Consider the following 26,257-nt stretch of genomic DNA (forward strand, 5'->3'; position numbering starts at 1 on the left):
AGTCCGCCGAGAAGATCAGCAGGATGAAAAAGTTGCGGAGAACTTTATCGGAGAGCTTCGGCCGAATAGGTGAGTCCCGCGCCCGGGCCCGGACAGCGCTGCCCGGCACCCGGGGGTCCCGGCAGGGAGGGGACGGGGTGCGTGAGCTCAGCGCTGCCAGGCTGGAAACACCCGCGCCGACACCGTCCCCGAAAAACGTTTCTTGGGAAGAAAGCTCGGGAAATAAACAACTCTGGAAGCCCTAGCAGTGCTGCATGTGTCTGTGATGGAGTTAGCCCAAAATCGGCTGGGAAGAACAAACTGTAAATGATAGTTGGCTCACGTGTCCCCATTGCGAAAGAGAAACCTCGACAGAAAGCAATAGTTTATTTTAATTTTGCAGGTCTGGTAATTTATTTTTTGTAGGGGCTGCAGGTTGTTTTTAGTTGTGGTGTGAGATGCTGAAGCAGGTAACAGTGGCCCAGTGATTTAGGGGGCCAGACAAAAGAAGTCTATCTGTCATCTGCTGGGAAGTCTTGTCACTCTGTCACTGACACAAAGCATCCTGAGGTAGCGTCATCTGAATGCCACTGCCAAGCGTATTACCTCCCGGTGCCACCACACCGTGTTTGGTTTTGACACCAGTTTATTTTGCAGTTGAATTTGTTATTGAGAACAATGCCAAAGAGTTTTGGTCTGCTCTGACTGGTGTTTCTCATAGTCTTTGGCACACTGTATTGCTTAATTCACTGTTTAAAGCATTAATTCCTACTGACATCATCAACACGCAGCTGAGCAGGGAGAGAAGGTACCTCAGAGGAGTTGTGAGTTATCCCCAAGCTGGTGGGACAGAGCAGCTGGAGTTAGTCCTGTGACACACGAGAGCAGATGCAGCAGCCCCTGTCCTTGCAGACCTTCTGTATGGGCCCTTCCACAGTCCTTACTCATGTCTTGTCCCATTGGGATGCCTTCCCTTACAGCCCATCTGGCTGGCAGGCATGGGTCAACTCTCAGAGCTGCTTTGTCCCAGTGAGAGGATGTGAAGTGCCTGTGCCACAGACAGGAGCTGTGGCATTTGGTTCTCCCCCAATAACCCTACCTAGGAGATGTGCTGGCATATTTGGGCATTTTAATTTTTCACACGCTGTGTATGCATTCAGCGTACCACCTTTAGCTTTAAAGGCCTGCAAGCTTTTAAATGTATGATTGCATTTGAATTTTTTTTTATTGTCCTGCTCCAGGAAGAAAAAAACTGAGAAAAGCTCATTCTTACTTGAAAACCAGAAGAGTTTCAAGGGTAAATGCAAAGTTACAGTTGTGAAACAAATATCAAGTCACCGTTACAAATCTCTGTCCCCATATGAAAACAGCTTTTACCTATCATCAGTCTTAAACTTGTAAAATACATTTAAGTTTCTTTGATTAGAAGAAAAAACCAAAGCAGTCAGGTGTTTGGTCTGTTATATGTCTCTGTACCTGTATAAATAGAGAGACACTCTTCCACAGAACTGTGAAAGGGTTTTACTGATGGTGGAAGTCATTAACAAAGAAAATGTTTTGAATGAGGATGCTGCTTTGTTGTAACAGTGACAGTTACTTTGTTGTAACAGTGACTGTTAATGCCCTTGAGGGATCATGGCCCCTCTGGCTGGTAATTTCTGCATGTTTTAGTTGGCTCGGTTGGGTGATCATCTCTTTTTGTCATTTTGCACAAATTAAACAAGCTTTTAGTTTCCTTGAGAGCTCTGGCCTGGTTTTAGATACACGGATTTTTATGTCTAAAAGCTCCTCCAGTTCTATGTGCATACGCGCAGAAGTGTAGGAGTGTGGTTTGGTATGCGGTGTGTTTGTTTGCTGTGGTTGATTTGTGATTAAAACACAGCTGCTACCAGCAAGTTTGTTCAATCTTCAGATGCTCAAATATATTGATCATCATTCTGGTAACTGCACTTTGAGCAAAAAACCTTCTAATTTATCTGTATGAGGTTTGGACATAGTCCACTCCCTGATACCAGAGCCACAGATAAGCCCAAGCAAAGAAACCCTAAACTTGCATACCAGGAAATCCTTGGTTAAAACATGTGCTGTCCTTAACTCTTATACTGAAGTGAAGGAGGGAAAACCAAAACCTCATTGGAAAAAGTCTTTCTGGGTATTTGACATCAGGGTTTTAAAGCTCTTTTTGTAAGAGCTGGTTGCTTGGAATGGTTAGCAAATTACAAATTTAATACATATTTAATCTATAATTTTGTCGGTCTTCTGTTCAGTTGTGATTCATTATAAATAATAAATTCCTGACAGTGGCAAAGGCTAGGATGGATGGGGCTTTGAGCCACTTGGTCTAGTGGAAGTTGTCCCTGCCCTTGACAGGGCGGTAGGGATGATCTTTAAGGTCTCTTCCAACCCAAACCATTCTGTGATTCTATAAATCAATGATGATGTATTAACTTTCTATGTTCTGCTGCAATTTCTGTGTTTTCATAGGTTTAAGTACATGACATGGTATCCTGAGCATAGTCATATAAATAATGCGAGAGTACTATGGTGTTTGCATCAAATAATTAGTCATTAAAATCAAACCTTCATGTGTTGCAGTAGGGAAGATCTGATGATCATTCTTGAAATGATAAAGTACTGCTACACCTTCCCCCAGTGTTGGCAGTATTCCATCTACCAAATGCAATTCTCTCAATACTGCAAGACCTCAAACTTTGAAACCAGATTTCGATAGCCAAGTTTATATTAGCCTCTTGGCTAAGAGTGGTGGGAATGTATCCTGATTGTCATTGGCAGAGAGCTTTTTTTGTTAGAGCTTGCAGGTTAGCACTCAATGAACTGTCTTTCAGACCCTCTTCTCCCCACCAAATAATTGTCTCAATTTGAGAAGTTATATCTGCAATTAATTTATAAGATTTTTTTTTTTTTTTGCAGTGTACTGAAATATGTTAGGTAACGTTTGAAGCTATTTCCCCACCACCTCTAGACAAAACCAGTCTAGTTATTCCTGGGGCACAGCAGAGGCCCAAAGGGTACTAACAGCAGCCTCAAGTAGACTTGACCCATTTTCTTAACTGTGAACTGATGCTTTGCAGCCACTGGTTTTCCTGGAAGAGGGTGATGAAGATCTGCCTCATCATGCAAAACTGTGCTCAGTCCTGTAACTCTCAGAGTATCTAGTACTGAAAATGTTTATTTTGCTGAGTTGAAAAATGTGATGTGTGAAATTGCCCATTCAGTGAGCCTTTTCCTGAGCATTCGCTTTGTGCCATTATGTGCAAATCTGGCAGAGGATGATACAGCACTGTGGAGTGCTGGAGGAAATGTGTGTGGCCCGTGGTGCTACAGGGTGGCTCTTTGCTGTAGAAATTACATGCTTCCAGTTCTAGAGAAATGAGCTATCTTTGCAACTTAGGTGCCCTTTCTCCTGGCAGAAATTTTCTGGTGTTTCAAGGAGTGTCCCTCTTAAAAGTTATCTCATAATAAAGAACTTATATTGCTAAGAATCTGAAAAACATACATAATTCTTTTCATTCATAAGTTTCTGCCAGCCTGTCCATTTTTATACGATCATCCATATTAGTTTAAAAATTTGGTTTCCTTGCTTACAGACTGTATTGACCATGTAAATGAACACACCATAACTGTATGTTAACCAACTTTCAGAGATTCAGTTGAGTCATTGTTTAATTTAGCATTTAAACCTTTATTAGGTTTGGTTCTTAGTTTTGCACTTTGATAATTATGTAATTAAATTAATAGTGAATAATTTAATAAAATTAATAGTGATCTTTTAGTTATGTGAAGAGTTCTTAGCTATGCATTTGTTGAAGTTCGTATAGTACCAGAATCATATTTGAGATCTCTTCAGCTCATGCCATTTAACTTCTGTTTTCTTATGCAATTTCTTTAGTCAAAAACTAACACCAGCTTACAAAGAAAGGAAGGAGGAAAGGAAGAAAGAAAGAAAGAAAGAAAGAGAGAAAACATTGGTGAGATTGATCACAGTGTGCTGAGAGCAGTCTGTGGCCCTTCTGAGCATCCCTGGGCTTTGTTACTAGCTCCTCACTGATGCAAAGGTTATCTCCACTAATCTCCTCTGATGTACATCCACATAGTTCACATACCTGAGATAATGAGAAGTTCATTTGTAAACAGTTTATTTTTTTTTAAGTTCAGCAGAACTTTTTTTTTAACAGTTTAAAAAGGAAAGGATTGCATTGAGGAGAAAAAAATATTTAAAACGTCTTTGATGTCTTCTTTTGGAGATGCTATGTAGTGAATGGGTTGAGAGTGATATTATTACTAAGCAGAATTTCATTAAATGGGTGGCCAGAACTCTTATATTTTTTTGGTGATTCTTAAAAGTCCTTTTTTAGTCAAAGGTAGAAGCTAAAGACAAGCCATATATATGCAGTGGACCACAGATTCCCATTTCTTCTTGTTCTGTTAGACTGTGAATTTTGTTTAGCTATCTGTTTGGGTATTCCTGTAATGTTCTGGTCATGTGAAAATCTTGTGTTTTGGTAAGGGAGAAAAGCTTGTCAGCATGGCCTAGGTGTGTCATTTACTAATTTATAACTTGTATGTCATTGTGACCTGAATGGTAGTTGAGAAGATTAAAAGTGTGTTCTTAAAAAGTGTTCCACAGGTTGAGAGCTTTCCCCCTCTTTCCCCCTCTTTCCCCCTCTTTCCCCCTCTTTCCCCCTCTTTCCCCCTCTTTCCCCCTCTTTTCCTGACTCATAGTTCTGAGTACTTGGGATTGGCAGTGTGAAAATGTTTTGATCACCCTTCAAAACCGTAAAAATATGTTTAACTATCAAAACGTACAATGAGTGCCTCAGATCTACTCAGCAAAACACCAAGGTTTGTTTCATTGTTTTTATCACTGAGCAGGAAATCTAGATGAGTAACTGTAGAGCAGTGAGCTGCAAAGATTTGAGGAAAGCCATGTTTCATGTCCTAAAGAAATGGGAGTTTAAAAGCAAAGGAAGGCTGGACCTTCCCTGCTTTTCTGTACAAAGATAGCTGGGATTTGTGCCTTGCTGCCCATGGTGGAGGTTCTGGAGGTGCAGCACTGTTTGCACAGGTGGTACTGCCTCTGTACCACCTCTGGTACAGCTTCTACAGTCTTGGTGTTGTTTTTGTTTTGTGTTTTGTTCATTTTGTTTGGTTTTTTTTTTTGTTTTTATTTTGTTTTTTGTTTTGGTTGGTTGGTTTGGTTTTTGTTCTTGTGGTTTTTTTGGTGGGGTTTTTTTGGTTTCTTGGGTTTTTGGGGGGGGGTTGGTTTTTCTATTTGTTTTGTTTTTGTTTGTTCTGTTTCGTTTGTTTGTTTGGGTTTTTATGTTTTGTTGTTGTGTTATTTTTGTTTTTGAAGCTGATAACACAGTTGCTCCTGAAGACAGAATTTGGAAGAGGTTTAGAAATTACTAGTGATTTGAAGGCAGAAGGAGCATCTAAAAGAGAAAAAGAGCTACTGGAGTCTAGATCCCCAACCATGCTAGGTGCTTAAATATTTATCTCCTGCAGAAATATGCAGGAGTGTAAGAAACATTACGTTGCTTAAATGATGAAGAGGGACCCTTCTGGGGCAGCACTGCACAAGCTGCATGGTTGTTCAGATGACCTCCCTCAAATTGAAAACCTTCGTGATTTAAACTGAAAAGAAACAGTGCAACCACCAATGCAATGGTTTATCTAATTTTAGCTCTTCAAGAGAAGGAAACAAAGACCACTTTCAGGTCACAGCGTGCAGCCCACAAAGTGCAATCCCTCATGGGTCTGGCTGAGAAAAGGAGCCAGTCTCGTACCTTTGGACTGACACAGTTCAGTGTGGATTTGGAGAAATTAATTTTCTTCACATTTCAATAAATATGTCCAGTATGCTAAAGGAAAACTTTTCATCGACTTTGCTACAACTGCAGAATTATTTGTGTCTTCATTTTCTTAATTTACCAGGTCACCTATTTTCTGCACTGTTTTTCTCTTTGTTTGTTGATTAATTGCTTGTTAACAGTGTAAGAAAGAAATCTCTTCTGCTTTAGTGTAAGTCATATTAAAAACTATAAAAGAAAAAAAGAAAAAAGAAAAAAGTATGCTACAATGCATACTATTTCATAAGGAGTTAGTACTTGACAAACTGAATACATGGTTAAGTGTCTGTTATTTCCTTTTTGAGGTTCAGTCAAGCTCTCCATAAAGGGTTTTCACACTCACTAGGAGTTAAAATAAAAAAACCAAACCCATCCTTACAAACTCTTATTTTCTTTAACCTGAGAGGATATTTTTCATAAATATGTAAATTCACTTTCTTGGAAACTCTCTGTGCAGTTCTACATTCCATTTACAGATTCAGGTTTTGAGTATAAAATTGTTATTCATGCCAGCCTGTTCTTTCCTATTATAACAGGAAAATGGTGCTCTGTTGTTTTTTTTTTTCTTCTTTTCTGGTGGTTTGTGTTCATTGAAATTCAGTATAGATAATAATTTCTTTTTTCTTTTTATTTTAAAGCCTTGAAGAAGGAAGATAGCAGCTTTGATGAGGTAGGTTAAATATCTTTGTACCTTACACAGTCCAGGTATGCCTTTAGTATTTCTCAGTGGTGCTAAAAGAAACCCACAGAGAGTAGTGTTATGATGTGCATATGTATTAATACATGCATATTGCTCAAACGTATTTTCATTTTCTAAATAGCTACCAGAAGAATTTGTTAGTCAAAGGGTCTGAATGGAATGCTTAGGGTTTTTTTTTTTTTAATATAGTACAACTGAATGTTTTAAGAAAAGTGGCCATTTTAAACTGTTCAATGCTGAGAAATGTTGCATACAGGGAAAGTACTTTATAGAACTTTGCCCATGATAATTCCTGTAACTGTAGGCCTGTACTGTAACAGGCAGGGAAAAAACATCACTCCTGAGAGAATGCTTTATATAAAGTGCTGCTACATTGGCTTCTTGCTGAATATGTCAACCAAGAGAGATGCTTATTATGAAATTAAAAAGAAACCCAACCCAACAGCAAAAAGCCAGCATCTATGCTATTGGTAAAACTGATACTTGATTATTCAGTCTAATCAGTTTGGGGTCTTGACCTATCTGTGATATGATTTGCACGTTAATTTGTAAAACATGCTGCTCATGATTTGTGCTTGAGAGTTCCAGGTCAGTGCAAGTTATTCTACAGAGCAAGTTTCTGCAGGAGGAGGTGCAGGCCTTGGTGTGATGACTGGTCATATTGTAGTCAATGCTTGCCTTGTACTTCCCTCTGCCACCATAGCTAGAAGCAAATGGAAGTATTTTGATGTGTTGATGTTACGCTTCTGGCATTTCTTCTTCATTGCCTGCTCTAAGCTTAAATTCTTGGCTGAATAGAGTGAGCTAGCTATTGTGTAATGCCTGATTCTAGAATGAATAAATGATGATGTAATGTCCCGGATTCTGGATCAAGTCAGACTTCATCTCTTTCTAAACAGATCACACTGATGCTCAAATACAGCAGTAACAATATAAATGTTTTGTGATTTTCTGATGTGTTGCAAAAGCTGTAACTCACCTTGACCCCTCTCAGGTCTGGAGTGAAGGTCATGGGTCGGGCTATCTTTTCAGGAACTCTGTTGCATCATGCAGTGGTCCTGACTATTTTATTTCTCTTGTAACACTGCTAGAACTTGATTCCTCCCTAAAGGTTACACCTGTGCGAAAAAAGCGCAGATAAACGGTTAGTAAACGCTGAATCCTTGTTTTACAAATCTGGTCTGGTTCTGTTCAGTATTTCTTGCTGAATGCTGCAGTGGTATATCTGTGCTATAACCTCCGCAGTAAGCAGTAATACCTTGTATTAAATTTGACTCAGAATTTGAAAGAATCTCTTGAACAGCATTGTCATATGAAGATGGCAGTTCTTCTGTCCACTTCCCTTCCCCAGGATTGCTTATCTGCAGGTTGCATTTCTTTTCTTTAAACCTCGTTTTCTGCTTTAACAGGAGACAACTTGAGCAAATTTTTATTTAAATTCAAGCCAGTTGGGGGAAAAATAATCTTTCAAATATGTTTTTAATGGAATCTGACAGATTGTTGATATGAGCTACTACAGAAGCAGTAAGGGATGGCTAGTGGGAAGGGTACACAAAAGTATTTTCTTCCATTTCCTGTGAATAGGGAAGAGCTTGATGTGACATTTGCATCAATTGGTTCCATAATTTTAGGTGTCATTTCTTAGAAGAAAGAAAAATGTGTTGAGATTTTATGTTGTCCTTATTATCTCTTCAAATTCTATACAGTTCTTGGCGATTTTGTAGCCTAAAGTGTGAATCAGAGAATGAGCTGTACCAGGTATAATTTAATTCCTTTCTTTTCAAACATCCTTCAATTCAGAAGATGAAACAGACATTAATAAAAATAATGCACCTGATTTAATGGCTCCTCAGGAAGACAGTATCTCTGAGCAGAGGAGTGGGTGTACATATTGGTCTTAGAAGCCCATCCTGAAAAACACTACTAAGACCATACCATGATATTAAAAAAAAAGTGGTCTAGTCTTCTGGCTTGTATATGTAGTACTGATATAACAGGGAAACAGTTATGAAGAAAGTTAAGATGACAATAAGTGGGAATATCAGATGGAAACATCAGATAAGAAGAGAGAGGAAGTAGTTTTCCAAGCTGTCCAAAGCTGTCAGCTTTGGGTGTCCTACTATGAAAACTGAAATAGTCAACTATTGAAACAGAAATTTCATTTAACAAGTAGCATATTCTCCTTGTATGGTTAGTGCAAAGGTACTCTTTTATGTTGCTGACAGATGCTGTGTATCTCTTCTCAACCTGTGTTTCCCCTTTCTTGGAGGGAGGTTGACCTCTGAAGCAGTGCTTGAACAAGTAGCAATGGACTTGCAGAGGGTCTTTATGCTCTTGACAGGGAGAGGAGGAGAACTCATGTTTTAGCCTTTCAAGTTGTGACGAGAACATCAGGAGCATAAGCTGGCCAGCAGGGATCTGAAATCACTGATGGAGGAGAGAAAGTGGCATGAAGAGGAAGATGGCCCTTCTAAAGCTGCAAGGTCTGCATTTGCAGCCTAGTAGGTCATCACCTTATTCTGTGCATTGTAGGTGCTACATGAGGTGCGTACTTGTTTGTCTCTCAGGCACCAAGGGGAGTAAATTGAGCAGTTCACTGGCTCTTAATCCTACCTGCTTTAGTTGCTTGCAGTAGCTGAAAAATCTATGGCACTGAAGGAAGTTGTCTGTCTTTTGAAGAGAAAAAAATTTTGAAGAGAAGAAAATTTTTACTAAAAATTAAGATGTCAGACATGACATGACAGGCAAGTGTACCACATAATTGCTTTCTGTGGTTTATGAAATTAATCTCTCCAGTAAATTAGGATGGAAAGAATCATGAGCAGTGAATCCTGTGAATAAGTTGCATGTCAGAAAATACTTTTATTTGTAGAATTGTTTCAGGGTTCTTACTGGTGTATTTAGTCCTACCCATAAGGTCAGAGCACTACAGTGGTGTGAAGGACTACTGTAAGATTTCTCACTTTTTTATTCCTGCTCTTATATTGCTTTAGTTTATTTATTTTGATTAAATTTTGAATGAAAAAACCACTTTTCTAAAAATGATGCCGACCTTTGCCTTGGTCCATGAGAACACTGAATTAATCAATTTTATGGATTTAGTGGCAGCCTGCTCACCTTCCTAAGATGTTGTGACATCTTAGGAAGTTCCAGAGACTCATGTGAATAAAGGAGTGCATACAGACCACTTCTTCTATAGTCTTTCATTCAAAGCAGTAATCGTATGGTTTTGTTTTTTCTTTTTTAACCTTTAGCCTGTTCCTTTTTGTCACACTGGTCACACTGTGGGAACTGAAACATAGGCCTGTGTCAGTATGTGATGAAATCAGTGGGAAAGTTCTCAGTGTTTTCAGTGGTTTGTGGAGTGGTTTCCTCTGTCATGAAGTATCATGGGGGAGGGGCTGTTCTTGTCTGTTTTCAAAGTTATTTGAATGAGTAAGGCACCTTCTCATTGTGTCTTGAAATGTACCTTATCTATTCTCTGAAAATGGCAAACTGCAAACCACCTCCCTCCCTGCAAAACATCACATCAAAACAAAAACCAACCAAACACATCCTCCCCACCACCAAAGAAGCTGCCCTCCTTTTCAAAGCAACCTAAGTTTCACTCTCTGAGTGTAGGTTCTGGCACAGTTAGCATCTGTTTTGTTGTTTTAGGCAAAGCACTGATTATCTACATTGGATATCATGATAGAAAATAAACACCTCTGAGGAGCAGTACTACATGAAAAGAGCAGTCTAAAAACAAATAAGTGTCCTTTGAGTGAACATTTTATTTGTGCTTCAGTAGTTTGTCAAAGTTTAGATTAATAATTTCCAGCTGTGCAGGATTGTTTTGATATATTTGGACCATTGGTGTAACAAGTCCACTCTGCCTTATAATGATGGAACCATTTTCTTTTTCGTGACAAAGTGATCAAGGCCAATAGGAAGTGACTGAATTGTAGCATATTTGTTGGAATAACAGGCAGTGTTGATGTTGTGACTAAACTCATCTCAGGGCTGGTGGTAACCTGTTCCTTTGGTTAGCTGCTTGCTATTGTGATTTATTTCTAAATTATTGTCAGCAGTCGCAAGCTGTTGGTTCTTGTCCTTCTGTTGTTCGTTTCTCTGAGCACTTAAATCATGTTTTAAGACCTTCACTCATGTGTGTGCACAGTAAATAAATTAATATCAATGTCACAATGAAATCAAAAGAAAATAATCTTCAGACTCAAAATAAACATGAATTGCTTTGATTATTGCTTCTTATAGTGAGTTTTATTGCTATTGTTTATCTGTATTTTAGTGTTAATTTTTCCTGATATCAAGAGCACCTTTTTTTTTAAGGCCATCTTTCTTAGGAAATTAGGATACTGTGATTGTGCCTGCTGCATGCATAATGCCGTCTGACTTCACCCAGTACTTTGAAGCTGGCTGACACTAGAGGCCTGAATGCTTGGTGGAAAAGCATGTGAGCTGGCTGAAAGGTAGAGATAAGAATCTGCTCTGATGGAAAAGCTGAAATGCAAGTTCTTGTGAGCATATGAGAATGTGGTTGGAGGTGTTATGAATACTCTGACTTCAGCAAAATCCTTAATACTCATCTACTCCTTACTATGTTTAGAGTCTCCAGCTCTGAGAAAGCCAAATTTCATTTATTTTGCTCATGGAACAACTTCTGTGTGTTTGAAGTGGAAGTGTGTGAAAGGGGAGGGAGTTTTGCCAAGTTACTTCTTGATTCTGTAATGTGCTTACTCTCACAGTCTCTCTCACCCCAAATAAAAAGGCTACTCCCTCTGTGGGATGTTGGCCTGAAAAATGTCTTGGTTTAAAGGACACCCATCTCAGAACCAGAACTTTTGTGTAGAGATTATTTTGACTTTGAACAGTTAAAGGAAAGGGTGTAGTTGGAAAAAACTAAAGCTTTGTAAAGCATGAACAAGAGGCATTTGAATGCCATAATGCAGGAGGTGCATAATACACTAAATAACTTTTCTGCATTTTTTTTTCAGTTTTATTTATAGTAAGTAGCTTGAGAGAGAAATGCATGTATGACAGAAAGATAAAAATCCTTAAACCAGAATTTGGAGAAAAACCCCAGAAGTATAGGTGTCAAAGCATTTTCTAAATAATACCAGGGAACTGGGTCAGAAAAACTTCATCTGGTGGTTAGGTTACTTTGCCAAATGTGTACAGAGATGGTTCAAGTGCCTGGAAAAATGTGTCTGTTCAGATGTATTGTCGCAAAGCAAATGAGTGGAAACATAATTCCAGCAGAAGATAACAACTCCGTATTGGAAGTTGCTGCTTTTGAAGTGTTACTTGACGCATGACACAGGCAAATATTTTTTTGGTGAAAAGAGGGAGGTAAAGGCTCAATAATGTAATCTGCTGCCTCCTGCAGGAGGACCACCCTCTTAGGTTAGCAGGTCTGATAGAGATCTTTCCAGCCTGCCACCTTTGGGAGGGAAGATGGGTGGGGATGATGTTGTCTCATGAGCCTGTACCTTACAGAGATTTCTCAGGAGATGGTTTGGGTTCCTACCACTCCCAATTCTATTTCTTTTTTCCCCCCAGTACTGTTTTCTTACACTACTGAGGATCTGGTGTTGGTCCAGTGGTTCCCTAGCAGCAGGTGGCTTAGACATCAGCTTGCCCAATGGATTTACTGGTCTCTGCTGCTGTGTCTCTTTGAGGCCATTCCAAAAAAACACGAACCTGAATTGTGTTGCTAGTTCTTAGGACTGGCGTGTGATGCTAGTGTGTGTGCATTTGTAGCAGAATAGTGCCAGCATTTCAGGTCTTATAAAGTTTTTCTTATCTGCTTAAAGGGAATAATTGTTTCCTCTAGATTGATAATATTAGCAATTGTGTTTCAGGTGAGTCTGAGAATTAAGGGCTTGAATGGAAGACAGCAAATACTGCCATTCTGCTAAAGCTTCTTGTAGCATCAGCTGTGGGACAAATGTGCCTTCTGTGGGACAGATGTGGCATTGTTCTGTAAAAATGCTGGTTTGTGAAACTTCTGGTGGCTTAAAAAAGCCCAACTCTGGGGCAACCTTGCATAATTTCTCAGAGAATTACTAATATTTATATGGTGATCAGGGATTCCTGTCACTTCCTTGTGCTATGTTGCACATGGAAATAAATCAGGTCCTGGAAGATGTGAGACACTTCAGAACCAGGTCTAGGTGACCACAATGCAAGCTGGTAAGTAATTGAGAAGTGGCAGGAAAGCCACCAAGAAAAACTGACTATGAAATAGCTGCTTTGTTTTGTAAGTTTCAAGGCTTTGAAGTAGAACCTGAGACAACGTGGAAGGTTTTGAGATTCACTTGGCAGTGACTCCACCCATTCAGTACAGGAATTGTTCTTAATGTTGGGGGATAGACCTGGTCTTTAGGAGATGAAAGTTTGAGAGCCCTCTTTTGTAGCTGAGAAAGAGCTTTAATCTTGATGCATCCCTTAAATCTGTTGAGTGGCAGTGGTTTGAATTTTTGCCCCAACCATCGATATGTTCAGTTGTGTGTTCTTCTGCCTGGCATGTTTGGTGAGAGTGCATCCTTTTACCTTTTAGAAAGTGTGTGGTATTTTCATGACATAAGAAAAGTTGTTAAGTCAAGTGTGAACCTGCTTACTTTCCCCCTTCTCTGCCTTTTCTTCTGTAGAAACTGGAGGGAAGAAGGGTTCATGTTACTAGTTAATATGCCTGTGTCCTTTGCTTAACTTTTCTTTGAAAATGGATGGAGCAAAGGAGCAGAACTTGGTCTGAATCCATGTCTGCAGCAGGGACTTTTGAGGATTTGGCCAAAATGCTGACGTATATAGCTCTGTTGTGATCTGCAGACAAGTGTTTTAGCTATCAGAGAAACACTGCAAAATGAATTTCCAGGCCTAGTTCTCTCACTTGTGCATGTGTATTTTGGGATGTTTCTTGTCATCAGATGAAAGGGTGTATGCATTCCAGAAATGTGGAGTCTGAATGTAAGCTATTATTATTTTGATGAAGTATGTTTACATGTAAATCCTGGTGTTTATTTTCTTGGGACATACAGGATATAGTAATTTACTGATAGATTAAATAGAGTAACAAAGTTATAAATTTCATATATGTGATCCATTGCTTCTTGTTCTTGGCCTTGTGGGCAATCTCCTGGTGGTGAGGCAAGAAATAATTGTGTCACTTCCTTGATAGGTCTGTCTCTTCCATCTACTTTGTACTTAGACATTATTGCTTTTGTTCTTTTTTTCTTTCTTCCAAGCCACACTACAAACAGACATATGACTATATCTAAATCTTCGTCTCATGAAAGGATCTAAATGAAAATTATCTCTGTCTACATTTTAGCTTTCCTGAGAAATTCTGCATGTATGCTGCCTCATCTGCTGTGTGTCACAATATCACTGACAACAATATATTTGCAGGATCCCATCCACAGTAATCAAAATTCTGAGTCAATTGACACCTCTTGTTAATTATTGGGAAGGCATAATAAAAAGGAGATTACAGGCTCTGACTAGCTTATTGAAACAAAAGGGATTTAATGTACACAAAACAATGCCATTTTGATGATATTAAGGCTTAAAGACAGTGTTATTACCTTACACCTCTCCTTCTGTATATTCTTTTTCCCCTTCCAGCAAACTTTTCTACTTCTAAGCCAGTTGAGTCAGGGTCCTGCTAGTACTACTTATGTTCGTTTCAGGTATGGAAATTCTCCTTATCAAGTTTAAAAATTCAAACTTGAATATTACAGGTTATTTAAATATGAAATATTGGCAGTAATTTAATAACTAAAAATAAGTGTGAATGCTGCTGAAAACTTATTGATAAATGATGGAAGCAGGGCCTCTGAGAGAGCACATAATGCATTATAACCAATTCTAAGTAACAACTGGAATTGATTGTGTTTGGAACCCTGTAAGGTTATTTCACTTGAATTAAGTTTCTCTGTAGAATCCAGGTGTTCACCTTTTTCAGTGTTGAGAAATAAAAACATTACTAGCTTTGGAAGATATTCACTGATGTTCCAACCCAGAAAATCCAGTGGCTTACAATATTTTTCTTATTGCCATGTACTCAGCAGGACTTTTCTTTGCACATGAACTTCTTTGATAGCTCATGTATACAAAAAGATGTTCTTCCATACATATGTGTTTGAGGAATCTTCCATTTCTTTTAGGGAGGGTAAACTTCTTGTTGCCAGTGGATTATTATCATACACAATCACGCTCAGCACGTTCTAATGGAAGTTTACCATCCTTTTTCTCCACTGAGATGCACATTGAGACTCAGGCATGGTGATCTTGGGACTGTACCTGAGGCTGCCTTCGTGCTGTTCCTGGACTTGTTTTCTGTCATCTGTCTTGAAAATGCAACACTGAAGGAATTTGTCTGAGGTCAGTTGCTGTGATTAGTTAGGTCAGATATGCCCTTCAGCTTTGAGATCTGGAAGACTTTTTGTTATCCCAAGTATGTTGTAAGAAGTAGTGCAGAGGATGCATATCTTGGCTTGTGTTTTTTTTCTTAAATACTGTCTCAGATTAAGTATTTTTCCTTTCTGTATTGTTAGAAGAACATGTTGAAATTTTTAGAGAGCTTAATCATTAATTATTTTTATCTTTATCTCTCCATTAACAGTTATTGTTGCTTTCTGACAGAAATAAGATATTCACTTGTTACTTTTTTTGCAAGTTCTTTTATTAAGTTTGGTTGTTTTATTTGGGGTTTATTTTATTTTATTTTTTTTTTAAACTACCTGTGCACACATCTGTCCCTTCCCTCCATATCCCTCCATGATATGTCCATCCTTTCCTTTATCTTTTGTAATTACTTATCCTCTTATTATAACAATTTCTGGTTTCATTTTAACTACTTCCTTTTAACCAGTATGGTGACAAAAGCTGCATCATAGTTCAAATACAGTGCCTGTAGCTGTTGGTTAGCACGTAGGCACAGATGTACTTCTTTGATTTCCTCCTTTTCTTTCCTGTTTGTGCCTGTTTTCATTTATAGCTTAGTCTCAGTGTAATTGCACACATTCACAGTATGCCTTCATGCTATTTGTCCTGTTCTTAAGCTGGTGTTGTTACTGTGTCTGTAGTGACAAGGATGCTACTGAACTCCTTGCCAGTTGTTGAGTCAGCTGCAGGGGAGAAGAGCCAGGGTGGCAGTTCTTGTCCTGGGTGGAGTGGGCAGGGAGAGGGCTGTGGGCTGCTGGAGGCTGCTGGCACTGGCAGAAGCCACACAAAGTGTGGGTTGATGGCTTTCATTTATTTATTGGCTTTCTAAACAGACAGATTTATTAAATGATGTCCAACCTGCTCTCCTTTGTCGATGCCAATTACTGATGCAGTTTTACAGTTAAAATAGCAATCTATGCTTGCTCAGAAAAAGGTTTTTTAGCTTATCCAATCGAAGAATGATGCCAGTTCCATTTGTCAAATTCATTATCATTCTTACCATGTCCTGGCTTGTTTAGATGTGGGAAGTCTCTGATGACTGCAGGTTTGCTTGGTTTGGAGGGAAAAAAAGTTTTTTTGTTTAAAAAAAGAAAGAAAGAAGCAGTGATGGTTTATTTTAGCTCTTCAGGCACAGAGAGGAACCAGATACAAACAGGATGTTTGTTAGAGGCATCTCCTGATGACTTTGGAGACGCACAGAATTCCAGAAACTAGAGGACTGCATCTGGAGAAATACTTAAGTGATTGTGTTGTTTTGATTTGGTTTTTTTTTTCACTTATTTAGTTAGTTATTACTCTGGTATGGCTCAGTTACATGTGATTTGTCTGGCCATCATCAAAGCATGACAGAAGCTCTGAGAAGATGAAAGGAAGTGCCTAATTTGCTTGCCCTTTAAAAAGGTATGCTATAGCACTTCAGGACTTTTTCTGTTCAAATCAGTAAGAAAATGGTATTTTTATCTTTGAAAGTAAGTTTGCAGTAACTAGAGTTAGATTACATATATATTTTTTCTATCTTAAGAACAGGTTTTTTCAGTGGTGTGGAGACAATGCTTAGTCATGCATTTTACATGGGCATATAGACAATGGGCTCAAACGACGAGATTTGTGATGATATTCAACAACAAAAAAGGTATGATATTCAATAAAATGTTTCTTCAAAAGTAAAAAAAAAAAGAAAAAAGGTTCTATTATATTTGAACAAATACTGTCATGGAGCACAAGACTCTTTTTCTTAAAGTTCTGTCTTACACATGAATTTTGGCAGTGTTCTAACTGAGATGCTCTGTTAGGTTTATTCCCAGCAGTAATTATTTCATTCATCCACAGGTGGGGCAGAAATGACGTAGACTTTTACAGTCAAAGTGATGTTTCATTTTGGTATTGCCAGTTAAGCTTCAGAGAGGACACCAGTGTGAACCTATGCCCCTGGGACCCAGCCGGGCTCATGAGTATATTTAATACTCACTGCTGAGGAGGTGATTTCAAGAGACTCCTGGGGTTCAGTGGTGATGCAAGACTTTGGATGTTCTACTGTGAGTGGACCCTTGTCTTGGAAGCCTATGTGAATTGGGTTTGTTTTATTGTTAAGATTTGGCAAAATGCCATGGCTATCTTCCTTGTTCAGTTTCTACTGCTTGTGAAAAAAATTAGAAGGCCTCTTGGAGGGGAAGGTAAAAAATGGAAAATGTAGTTCTTTTTCCTTGTGCCAAGGAACATAGATGGAATGGGAGATATTCAGTTGGAATATATTAATTACAATCTGAGTTTGCTTCTTAGCCTTCTTCAAGATTTCAAATAGATACTTAATCAGGAAGAAGTTAGACTGAACTGTCACCATTCACAACATCACCATTTTGCCTCAGGACCACATAACTTGCACTCATGGTGTGTCACTAATGGTATGAGCCACTCCGAGAGACAGCAGCATCCAGAATAAACCCTGTGTCACTTACTATGGCCTTTAACTGGGTACTCGGATGGCAGAATTTCACCTGGAGTAAAAAAAGAGACTCAGTCTCCAAGTTCAGACCACCCTGTTTATTAGAACCTGTTACACTGGGAACTGACCAGCTTTGTGGAAAAGAACCTGGGGATCCTGGTGGACATGAAGTTGAATGTGAGCCTGCAATGTGCCCTTGCTGCAAAGGTGGCTGCTGGTATCCTGGGGTGCACTGGGAGGAGTGTTGCCCACAGGTGAAGGGGAGGTGATCCCTCTCTTCCACTCAGCACTGATGAGGTCACATCTGCAGTACAGTTCAGTTCTGGGTTCCTCAGTATAAGACATGAAGAAGAGCCACTGAAGTGATTAAGGGACTGGAGCATCTCTCCTGTGAGGAATGACAGAGAATTGGGACTGAGAAGAGAAGGTACAGTGGGGGATCTTAGCAATGCCTGATGGGAGGAAGTACAGAAGACAAAGTCAGGCTCTTCTCAGTGGTGCCCTGTGACAGGACCAGAGGCAGTGGGCATAAACTGAGACAGGGAACTGAAAGCCTCTGAACATCAGGAAACACATTTTCACTGTGAGGGTGACCAAGCAGAAAGAGAAGTTTCCCATTAAGGTGGTGGAGTCACCATCTGTGGAGAAGCCATCTGGACAACCTGCCCCTCTTGTGCACTGTGATTTAGGTGGCCCTGCTTGAGCAGATGGGTTGCACCAGATGACCTGCAGAGGAGCATTCCAACCTCCACCATTCTGTGACTCGTGAACTTTTTTTACAGGCTGCTTTCTTTCTGCATTGTTTGGAAGCTTTTCGCATTGCTTGTGTCACATGCAATTGAGTTATTGTTAGTTTTGTCATATGTGATCACCTATAATATTCTAATTGTTTCTGTAAGGAGAAGTGATTTGCTTCATATGTGATTCCATATGGTACACTGCAAATAATTGAGGTCCAAGTGCTATAAAGACTATAAGAGATACTTTTTTGAACCACTTGTTTATAAAAGCTTAGAAGAAATCTAAATGGGAAGATTCTCTAGAAACATATGTAATAACATGTTTACCTTTAGAAACTCATTCCTATCCACTGCTCATCTGCCAAAGACACCTCTGGAAAAGTCCTTCTGTTTCTTTCCCTCCCCAAATCCCAACACTTGGTACTCAGGAGCAAGCAACACAGATCTTATTGCTGCAGTTTGAATTTTTTTCCTCTTATAGGCATCTGTAGCTTTTCCTCTTATCAACTGTTTCCATGAGGAATTACAAAAAAGGGGGCTCCTGTTTGCTTTTATTAATATGCATAATATGTGTGCTAAAAAAAAGCTTCCGAGAGGTTAGTTTCAAAAACAGGAGGCTCTGAGGAAGTAACCTATACATGGAAACCACCTGTATTTATGAACCTTTAAAAGAACCACATGCTTCCTACAGAAATAAAGCATCTTTTGTCTGGAATTATTCCTTCGTAGCGGGTGCGCAGTCATTTTGGGGCTCCAGATTGATTTTTCTGGAAAGAGGAAACATTTGCTGCCAAAAGTGTCAGAGTCAAAAATAAGCTTTGTCAAATAAAGGGAATTCTGCACCATGTCTTGAGTATTCTCTTTGTAAAAGGACACTAGGAAAGCTGGAGAGGGACAGCATTAGAGAAGAGTGAGGAACATTTTTTCTGGTTAGTAGTGGGTTTAGGCAGTAGGGTAGGAAGGGAGGTGCTTTTCTTAACATGTAGTTCTTCCTCCACAAACCTAGGGGAAGGGGGAGTATCCCATCACACTTACTACTGCTGTGTGCAATTTTTTTCCTTGGTTTTGACATTTACTTATTCCTTAGATATATTTCTAACTTTATATGGAGTTGTGTGGAGCAAATGCAGGCTAGTTGAAACCTCTCAATTCTTGATCTGAAATGTGGCCTTTAAGTGCTTTTTATGGTGAATTGCTCTGCTTATGGACTTCTTCCTGCAATGTTTCCAGTTCTGGAATTGGCATTATCATTAAGAAATATCCTGTGGAAAAAAAGCTGGGGAACCAGAGTCTAGCCAGAATTACTCATTTCATCATACTGGCTGTCAACAGTACTCCTGGTTGTAATTTTGGCTTTAACACTTCGGGGTCTAATGCTTGATTTCTAGGAAGGGGTCTGTGAGTTGATGATAATAGGGTTATATTCTTAATTTGAAAAGGCTGTGTTGTACCTGTAAGTTCTTTGCTTATGCATAAAGCTGCTGTCAACATCAACAAAGCACAGCTGAATGACCTCTATTTCTGAAAGAGTGGCATACTTTTATTTCATTTTTCTGCCTAAGACTGGCACATGACCACATATTTTACTATTTTACTTTTTTACTCCTTTTTTTTTTTTTCAGTTTGCCCTTTAAGAGGTGAAGTGCCTTGTATTAGCTTGCATACATACGGAATTGTTGCCATTTCGTAATAGCAGGATGATGTGCATCTTGCAAACTTGTTCATGAAGCTCTGTCCTGAGCACCAAACTCCTTCAGTAGAATAGTTCAAAAGATTGTGTGCATTGTGCTAGAAGATGGTACCCTTAGGCTCCTGCTTGATCAAGGTGGGGGATGCTTTAAAACTGGGCCATAATTAAGTGTGCAGCAAAACAGATTTATTATTAATTTAAGTTTTTAAGAGAAGGGAGTAAATTATGTTCACTCTTGCTGCACAGTTTTGGAAAAGAAAAATATGCATTAATAAACAATATGTCTGTAATTAATTAATGGTCCCCTGGAGAAGGTTTTCTCCCAAACTAGTTAATTGGTGTGTAAAATACTAAAAAATTAATCCCAAAACACATCATGAAAAATCAGCTATGGGTTAGTGAATTGTGGTCATTAAAGCAGAGGGGGTTTTTTGCTGTTTGTTTGGTTTTGGATTTTTTTTGTCTTAATGGCCAAAGTTAACAACCGAGACAAATGGAAAACAAAGCACCAATGTTGAGGTGCATTTTGACATTTCTAATTAATGTGCTGTGCCACTAAAAACATCATAAAGGTCTCTCTAGAACTAATGTGAGCTATAAACCTATTGTTTACTCTGGATTGATTTGAAAATTAGTATTGATTACTGTTTGGTTTTTTATTACTTAGGAAGATACGGGCAGGGCCTAAATATTAGAGTCCTCAAATTCATCATTCCCTGTTTTCTGTTATCCCTCTTTAATCTTCTGCTGTGTCTGTTATTTTTCTCCCTTTTCAGATAGACTGAGAAATGTCTTGAATTTGGTCACAAAAACACATTTCAAAAACCTACTGTTCTAACCTAGATGGGGTCAGAGTTTTAAATAACTTCTAATAAGCAAGTTACCATGTATTTCTCAGTTGGATTCATATTATTAACTGAAGTAGATTTTAGTATTTGGTTCCTAAATTCTTAGTAAAGCTGTTGCAAATCATGAAGTGCTCTGTGCTTTGTGTGCTGAGAGCCTCACTAGCTTCCAGGGAAATACATGAACTTGTCAAAAATGTGCATACTCGTAGAATCAAAGCCTTAATTTGTAAAATGATACTTAATAAGAAAAATGGGCACAAGGTAGTAATTTTTCTTGTTGAAAACAATAGTTATTGCCCAGGTAAATGTTAGCAGCCTTGATTGATTGCTGACAAGAAGTGCAGAAGTGATTAACATGACAATGTACAAGTCATGTCATAAATTTTTTTGTCCCTTGCAGCCACAGCAGATATGTAAACTGGTCTTTCAGGTTTAGTTTAGGTTTTTTTGGAAGAAAAAAGGTGTGTTACAAAAATCTTGGGAGAGGAAATTAAAATTCTTCCATACTTAAGTTTTCCTTATGAAGTCTCTATTTAATGCTGCTTCAGCCTGATACCTGTTTTCTTTACCTATTAAAGTGAAGCTTTGATGCATGCATAGGTATCTCCCCCCATCATTTTTCTCCCCCACTACTAAGTCCTGTTATGTTATGCTTTAATATGAGCAGATGAATTCTTCTTTAGGCTTATTCTAAGAAAATGAGTTTTCTATCTCGTTCTGCATTCATCTTTGACTATATATAATTTTAAAAAATTGGCTGGTTTTAAAGAAGCGAATGTTCAAGAAGTAGCAGAGGATATTGGAAATACTCATAATGACTTTCAATCTTTTAAAGTAATAAACACAAATCTGCTTTCAAGTAAAAGGGAATTTTTGGTATTTATTCTAAGGCTATACAAAACTGTTGTAGCCAAACATGAATGCAAGTGCAGGATAAATTAATTTCTGTCTCTAACAAAATACATTCAAACTACAGATATCCAGTGTTAGATACGTTGGGTCTTTACTTGCTCATTGAATCCTGTTATACCTATTGCATATAAACTTTACCGTCTTTACTTGATACAAATTATTTCCCTCATGTTAACCAGAGGGATTTGGAAGAGGAAGCTAGCAGCTATGTTGCTGGTGTGTTCTCAGCTTTTCTAGATGAGAGACATGCAGCCGTGCTCCTTCTCTGATTTTAGCTTGACATTTTGAAGGACTTGGGGTGGTAAAAGTAGAGGGAGTCAAGAATGTTTCTTCCTTTGCATGGCTTTACAGAAGGTGTCACTGTTTTCTTTGCTCTCTCTTTGGTAATCTATCAAGGTGCCTTCTGGAGTCCTTCTTGGAAAGGCTTTGCTGAAACTGGACAACCTAAGTAGGGCAATTATGGGACAGCTGTGTTGTAAGGAGAAAGCAAATATAGTAGGATTGTTAAGCCTGGAAAAGACCACCAAGGAGAATTATGACAGATGCGCAAAACTATGCATGATGTGGACGAGTTGAGTAAAAAAAGAATTAAGCTGGCAGAGGGAAGTTTTTGTGGAGAGCTCTACTGAACTGACCTCATTGCTTCATGTTGCTGTTTCTGCCTTCCTGCAGTAAAGGTGCTTCAGGACTGGTTCTGAGGGTAAAAGCCTTTGCAGGGCTTGGGGTGGGGGTGAGTTTTTTCCCCAAGATGTGGGACAGTGAAGCATGTCTGAGCAACAGAGCAGATGTTGGAGGAGGGGAGAAATGGAAAACATCTGGAGGTGACTCTCACTGGAAGAGTATGTGCACTCCCTCAACAGAAACCACAGAGCTTATCTGTTGAGAGACATAGAAAGCGTACTGGCTGGGTGGTTTCATCCAATATTGGCATTTTTATGTTTGGAGCTAGGGGCACATAACAATCACAGTGACATGGTAATGTTTCTTAGGGGTAATTTTGTTAAACAATGCTACTTTTGCTGGCAAAACTCCAGGTGTAGTCTTGGCTTTGTACTGGTTCATCTTTTGCAGTTTCTGATTTATCTTACTCAAATGCCTGGCATAAATGAAGAGAAGAAAATAATTCTTTTTGCAGAAATGAGTTGACTCTTAGAAGAGAGCTGGAGCTGCTGACTAATCAATCACAGAATAGCCTGGAGAGAGTAAAGAGCAGAACAGTGAAGAAAAACTGGACTATAGTGACAGATCTGGGTGTTTCCGAGGGAGGGGAAGATGTTTTATTACTTACACAGTATTCAAAATGTGACTTCATATTCAGGCAACACATCCTCTAGAGATTTTACAAACCTCACAAAAATGCTAATGAAAAGCAAGTGTTTTATTATGAAGTTGTCTTCTTTCTACCTTCTTGAAAATTCTTAAATATTTTAAAAGAACTTAAAACTAAACTGTTTTCTATTAAAACTAAACTGTTTTCTATTTAATTTCTATTTGCATTCCTAGTCAGAATAGTTTCACCTTACAACTTGGATTTCCTGTGCAGTATTTCCAGATGGGACCACAGGGACTTGTTGCTTTAATTTGTTTGTATTCTGTTTCCTGCGAGTTTGGATACCACTGTGGGCATTTTTCTTGTGTATATATGTATGTGCTCTTTTGTTTAACACCAGGGAAGAGTTGTGAGTAAAGGCTCCTTTACTGTAGAAGTGTAGTATGCCTTACTCTTTGAGCTGGGAAACAAACATTTTACCTATTCTTCAAAGTACTGAGATTTCAGATCCCTTTTTTGTCTGTAACAGGATGAAAGGCCTCCTCTCTTCTCTCCTTAAAGAAGGTCCAGCCCACTCTAGACAAGCTGATAGAGTTTCAGCATGCATATCATACAGCCCAGCTGTGTTTTGTGATCACCAGATAATATTCTCTTTTACAGAGTTGAGGAGACAGCTAGGTCCAATTTTGGTTCTGAAAAATCCTTTCTTAAGGGCATCTTTCCAGAAACCATTATGCTCCTACAAAAAAAGTGGAAATTTTTTGACCAGGCTAATTTTCTGGGTTTTTTTTTTGTTGACTTGGTATGTGATAATGCTTTATATTTAATAAAGATTATGTATAAGTTTCGACATATTTTTTAAAGTTGTGCTTATCATCATCCGTATTTCAGAATCTTTTGTGTACAATAGTTCAGTTATCTTGCCTGTAGCTCTCATAGTAATATACCACAGGCTATTGTATGTGTCAGCTTCATTTTTCTGCTTTGTATGTCTATTTTTGTGGAATCAGTTTCATTTCCTCTTTTCTTTATGTTGGTGTTTATGCTTCAGAGTACTGCTTGTCTCAAATTAGCATATTTTTTTTCAAATGATAACATTAGTTTTTATCTTCACTCTGTAGAGTTTTTGCAGTGGTGGTGCAGTTTGTGCTTCCGCTGTTTGGGGTCTGACAGCCCTGCCATTAACTTCAACATTTCCATGAGTTCATAAGTATGCAATAGGACACCTCTGTGTAGAAAAGTGGCATACAAAAAGTTCATCTGAAAGAAAATAATTAATTTGGAAGAAACGTCAGTAGGCCGTTTTGTCTGGGCTCCCATTTGGATATTTTAGAAAATAATCATATACAAAGTACCTAGAAAACAAGGGAGGCTGGAGGCTTGTAGTTCTGCTTGGAATTTAAAGAAATACAGAAGCCCAAAATATTAGCCAATATTCTCTCCTTTATAAGGACATGTTTTTTTCTTCCCAAATATAAAGGTAAAAGAAAGAAAGAATAGGGTGTGCACTTCTGTTGGCATGCAGCCTCATTCCAGAAGTGTTATAATTTACAGTTGTAGCCCATATTTGCATAACACTGGAACAGAAACTGTAGTTACAGTATTATTGTGAAGAAATACTAAACTTGCTCTGTTTTGTCCCTGGTTGTTTAGTTACTAAAATCTACTTAAAATACCTGCAGCACTTCCTAAAGGTGCTCTGCACAACAGCTTCCTTTCACAGAGATGTTTCTTGGTAATCCAGGGTTCTGAACCCTACAAGATGGGGGTTCTGGAAATACTTTACAATATAGAATCTCTTTTTGTTCTTAAGTATGCCCAGATGATCTTGCAGTTGTATTAAATACTTTGTTTTCATATGTAGAGTTTGAGAATGTGATACTTCTGCTATTTCATTTCAGCAAGTGATGAGTGTTTAAGTCTGTAACAATATATTTTAAGCAGCATGATAACTTTACGTTTCACAAATATTTACATTAGAGCTTTTTAATGAAGACCTTATGTGGTGGGTTTACCCCAGACAGCAGCTAAGCACCTACCAACCCCTCCTTCCCACCCTCCCTCCCCTCCCCCTTGCAGTGGGATAAGAATTGAAAGAGCAAAAGCAAGAAAACTTTGTGAGTTGAGATAAAGACCATTTAAAAAGTGAAGGGAAGAAAACCCCCAAGTGATGCAAAGGCAGTCACTCACCACCTCCCACGGGTAGTGATCCCAACCAGTCTCTGAGCAGCAGCTGCCTTGGAAAGTTCAAACCCCTAGTTTTTATGGCTGATAATCATGTTATGTGTCACAGAATATCCTTTTGGTCACTTGGGGTCAGCTGTCCTGGCTGTGTCCTTGCCTACCTAAAGTTCTTGCCCACCCTCAGCCTACATCATGGGGGCAGTGTGAGAGGCAGAGACGGTCTTGAGTCTGTGCAAGCACCAGCAGCAGCAGCCAACATTGCTGTGTTACCTGTACTGGTCATAAATACAAGCAGCACCAGATGGGCTGCTATGAAGGAAATGAACTCGGGGCAGCCAGGGGCAACGCACGATACCTTGTTGTTCAGTTTACGTTGCTACAAACAGCAGTACTTAAATGCTTTGAAAGGGCATTAACCTTGACTTTGCAGTACTCTGGAGGCTTGAGTTCCTGCTCTGAGAGCTCTAAGAGCACCATGTTTCCCAGAACAGCTGGGTTTTATGAAAGAAATGTTTTCTGCTGTTACTGTTAAGTGAATAATGATGCCAAACGGCATTAAACTGTCTGGTGGCACATGAAAACTTTTGATAATAACTGCTGTTTCTTGATACATTTTATATTAATCTTACAAGGAAAGGAGTATAGCTTTACTGATGTCATGACAGATGTGCATATCAATTTTTATATCCTGATCACACCTTTAGGTTGTGTTTGTTGGATCTTATCTTTGTGTATCTGGTTTTGTTAGCATGAGTGATATGTGGTATCTTACTCTATACCTTTGTGGGATTTCCTTGCTGGGAGAGGACAGTCTAAAGGAAAGGTCTCAGGACACTGAAATCAGGAACAGCATCCTAATTTCCTTTCATTTGTCTAGCAAAGACACATTGTCCAGGACCTCTGTAGTTGTTTACAGATCAAAAAAGAAACAGTTGGTCCATTCACGCCTTCTGGCATAATGGCACCTCATATCTTATATCTCATATCTTACTCTCATATCTGCCCATTTTCCCAGTAGATTCTAATGTGCTGAATGACTTGCATTCAAGAGCCATTGATATGGAGACTGCCATAAAGGGGAAACGAGAGTATATTGTTTAGAAACATCTGTCAGATATATAAAGGAAAGAAGGAAAGAAAAGGAAGTGAGAAAGAAGGAAGGAAAGAGAGCGAGAA

General features: G+C 38.8%; 1 protein-coding gene and 1 long non-coding RNA gene across 4 annotated transcripts in view; both read left to right on the top strand.

The window, feature by feature from the left end:
• Positions 1-6: 6 nt before the first annotated feature.
• Positions 7-26,257, top strand: part of CDK14 (cyclin dependent kinase 14) — a 320,052-nt gene continuing 293,801 nt past the window's right edge. For all 3 annotated transcript variants that reach the window (XM_017729275.1, XM_008629897.2, XM_017729276.1), the window contains exons 1-2: positions 7-69; positions 6,488-6,519. In XM_017729275.1, the coding sequence (XP_017584764.1) occupies positions 24-69; positions 6,488-6,519 (78 nt within the window). In that variant the 5' untranslated portion in view covers positions 7-23. The remainder of the gene's footprint in view (positions 70-6,487; positions 6,520-26,257) is intronic.
• On the top strand, positions 15,461-24,876 carry LOC108445442. The gene is made up of 3 exons (XR_001860293.1): positions 15,461-16,395; positions 16,517-16,627; positions 16,825-24,876. It is a non-coding gene; the product is annotated as an uncharacterized LOC108445442 (long non-coding RNA).

The sequence above is a fragment of the Corvus brachyrhynchos genome, unplaced genomic scaffold (genome assembly GCF_000691975.1).
Source record: "Corvus brachyrhynchos isolate BGI_N302 unplaced genomic scaffold, ASM69197v1 scaffold142, whole genome shotgun sequence".
NCBI lineage: Eukaryota > Metazoa > Chordata > Aves > Passeriformes > Corvidae > Corvus > Corvus brachyrhynchos.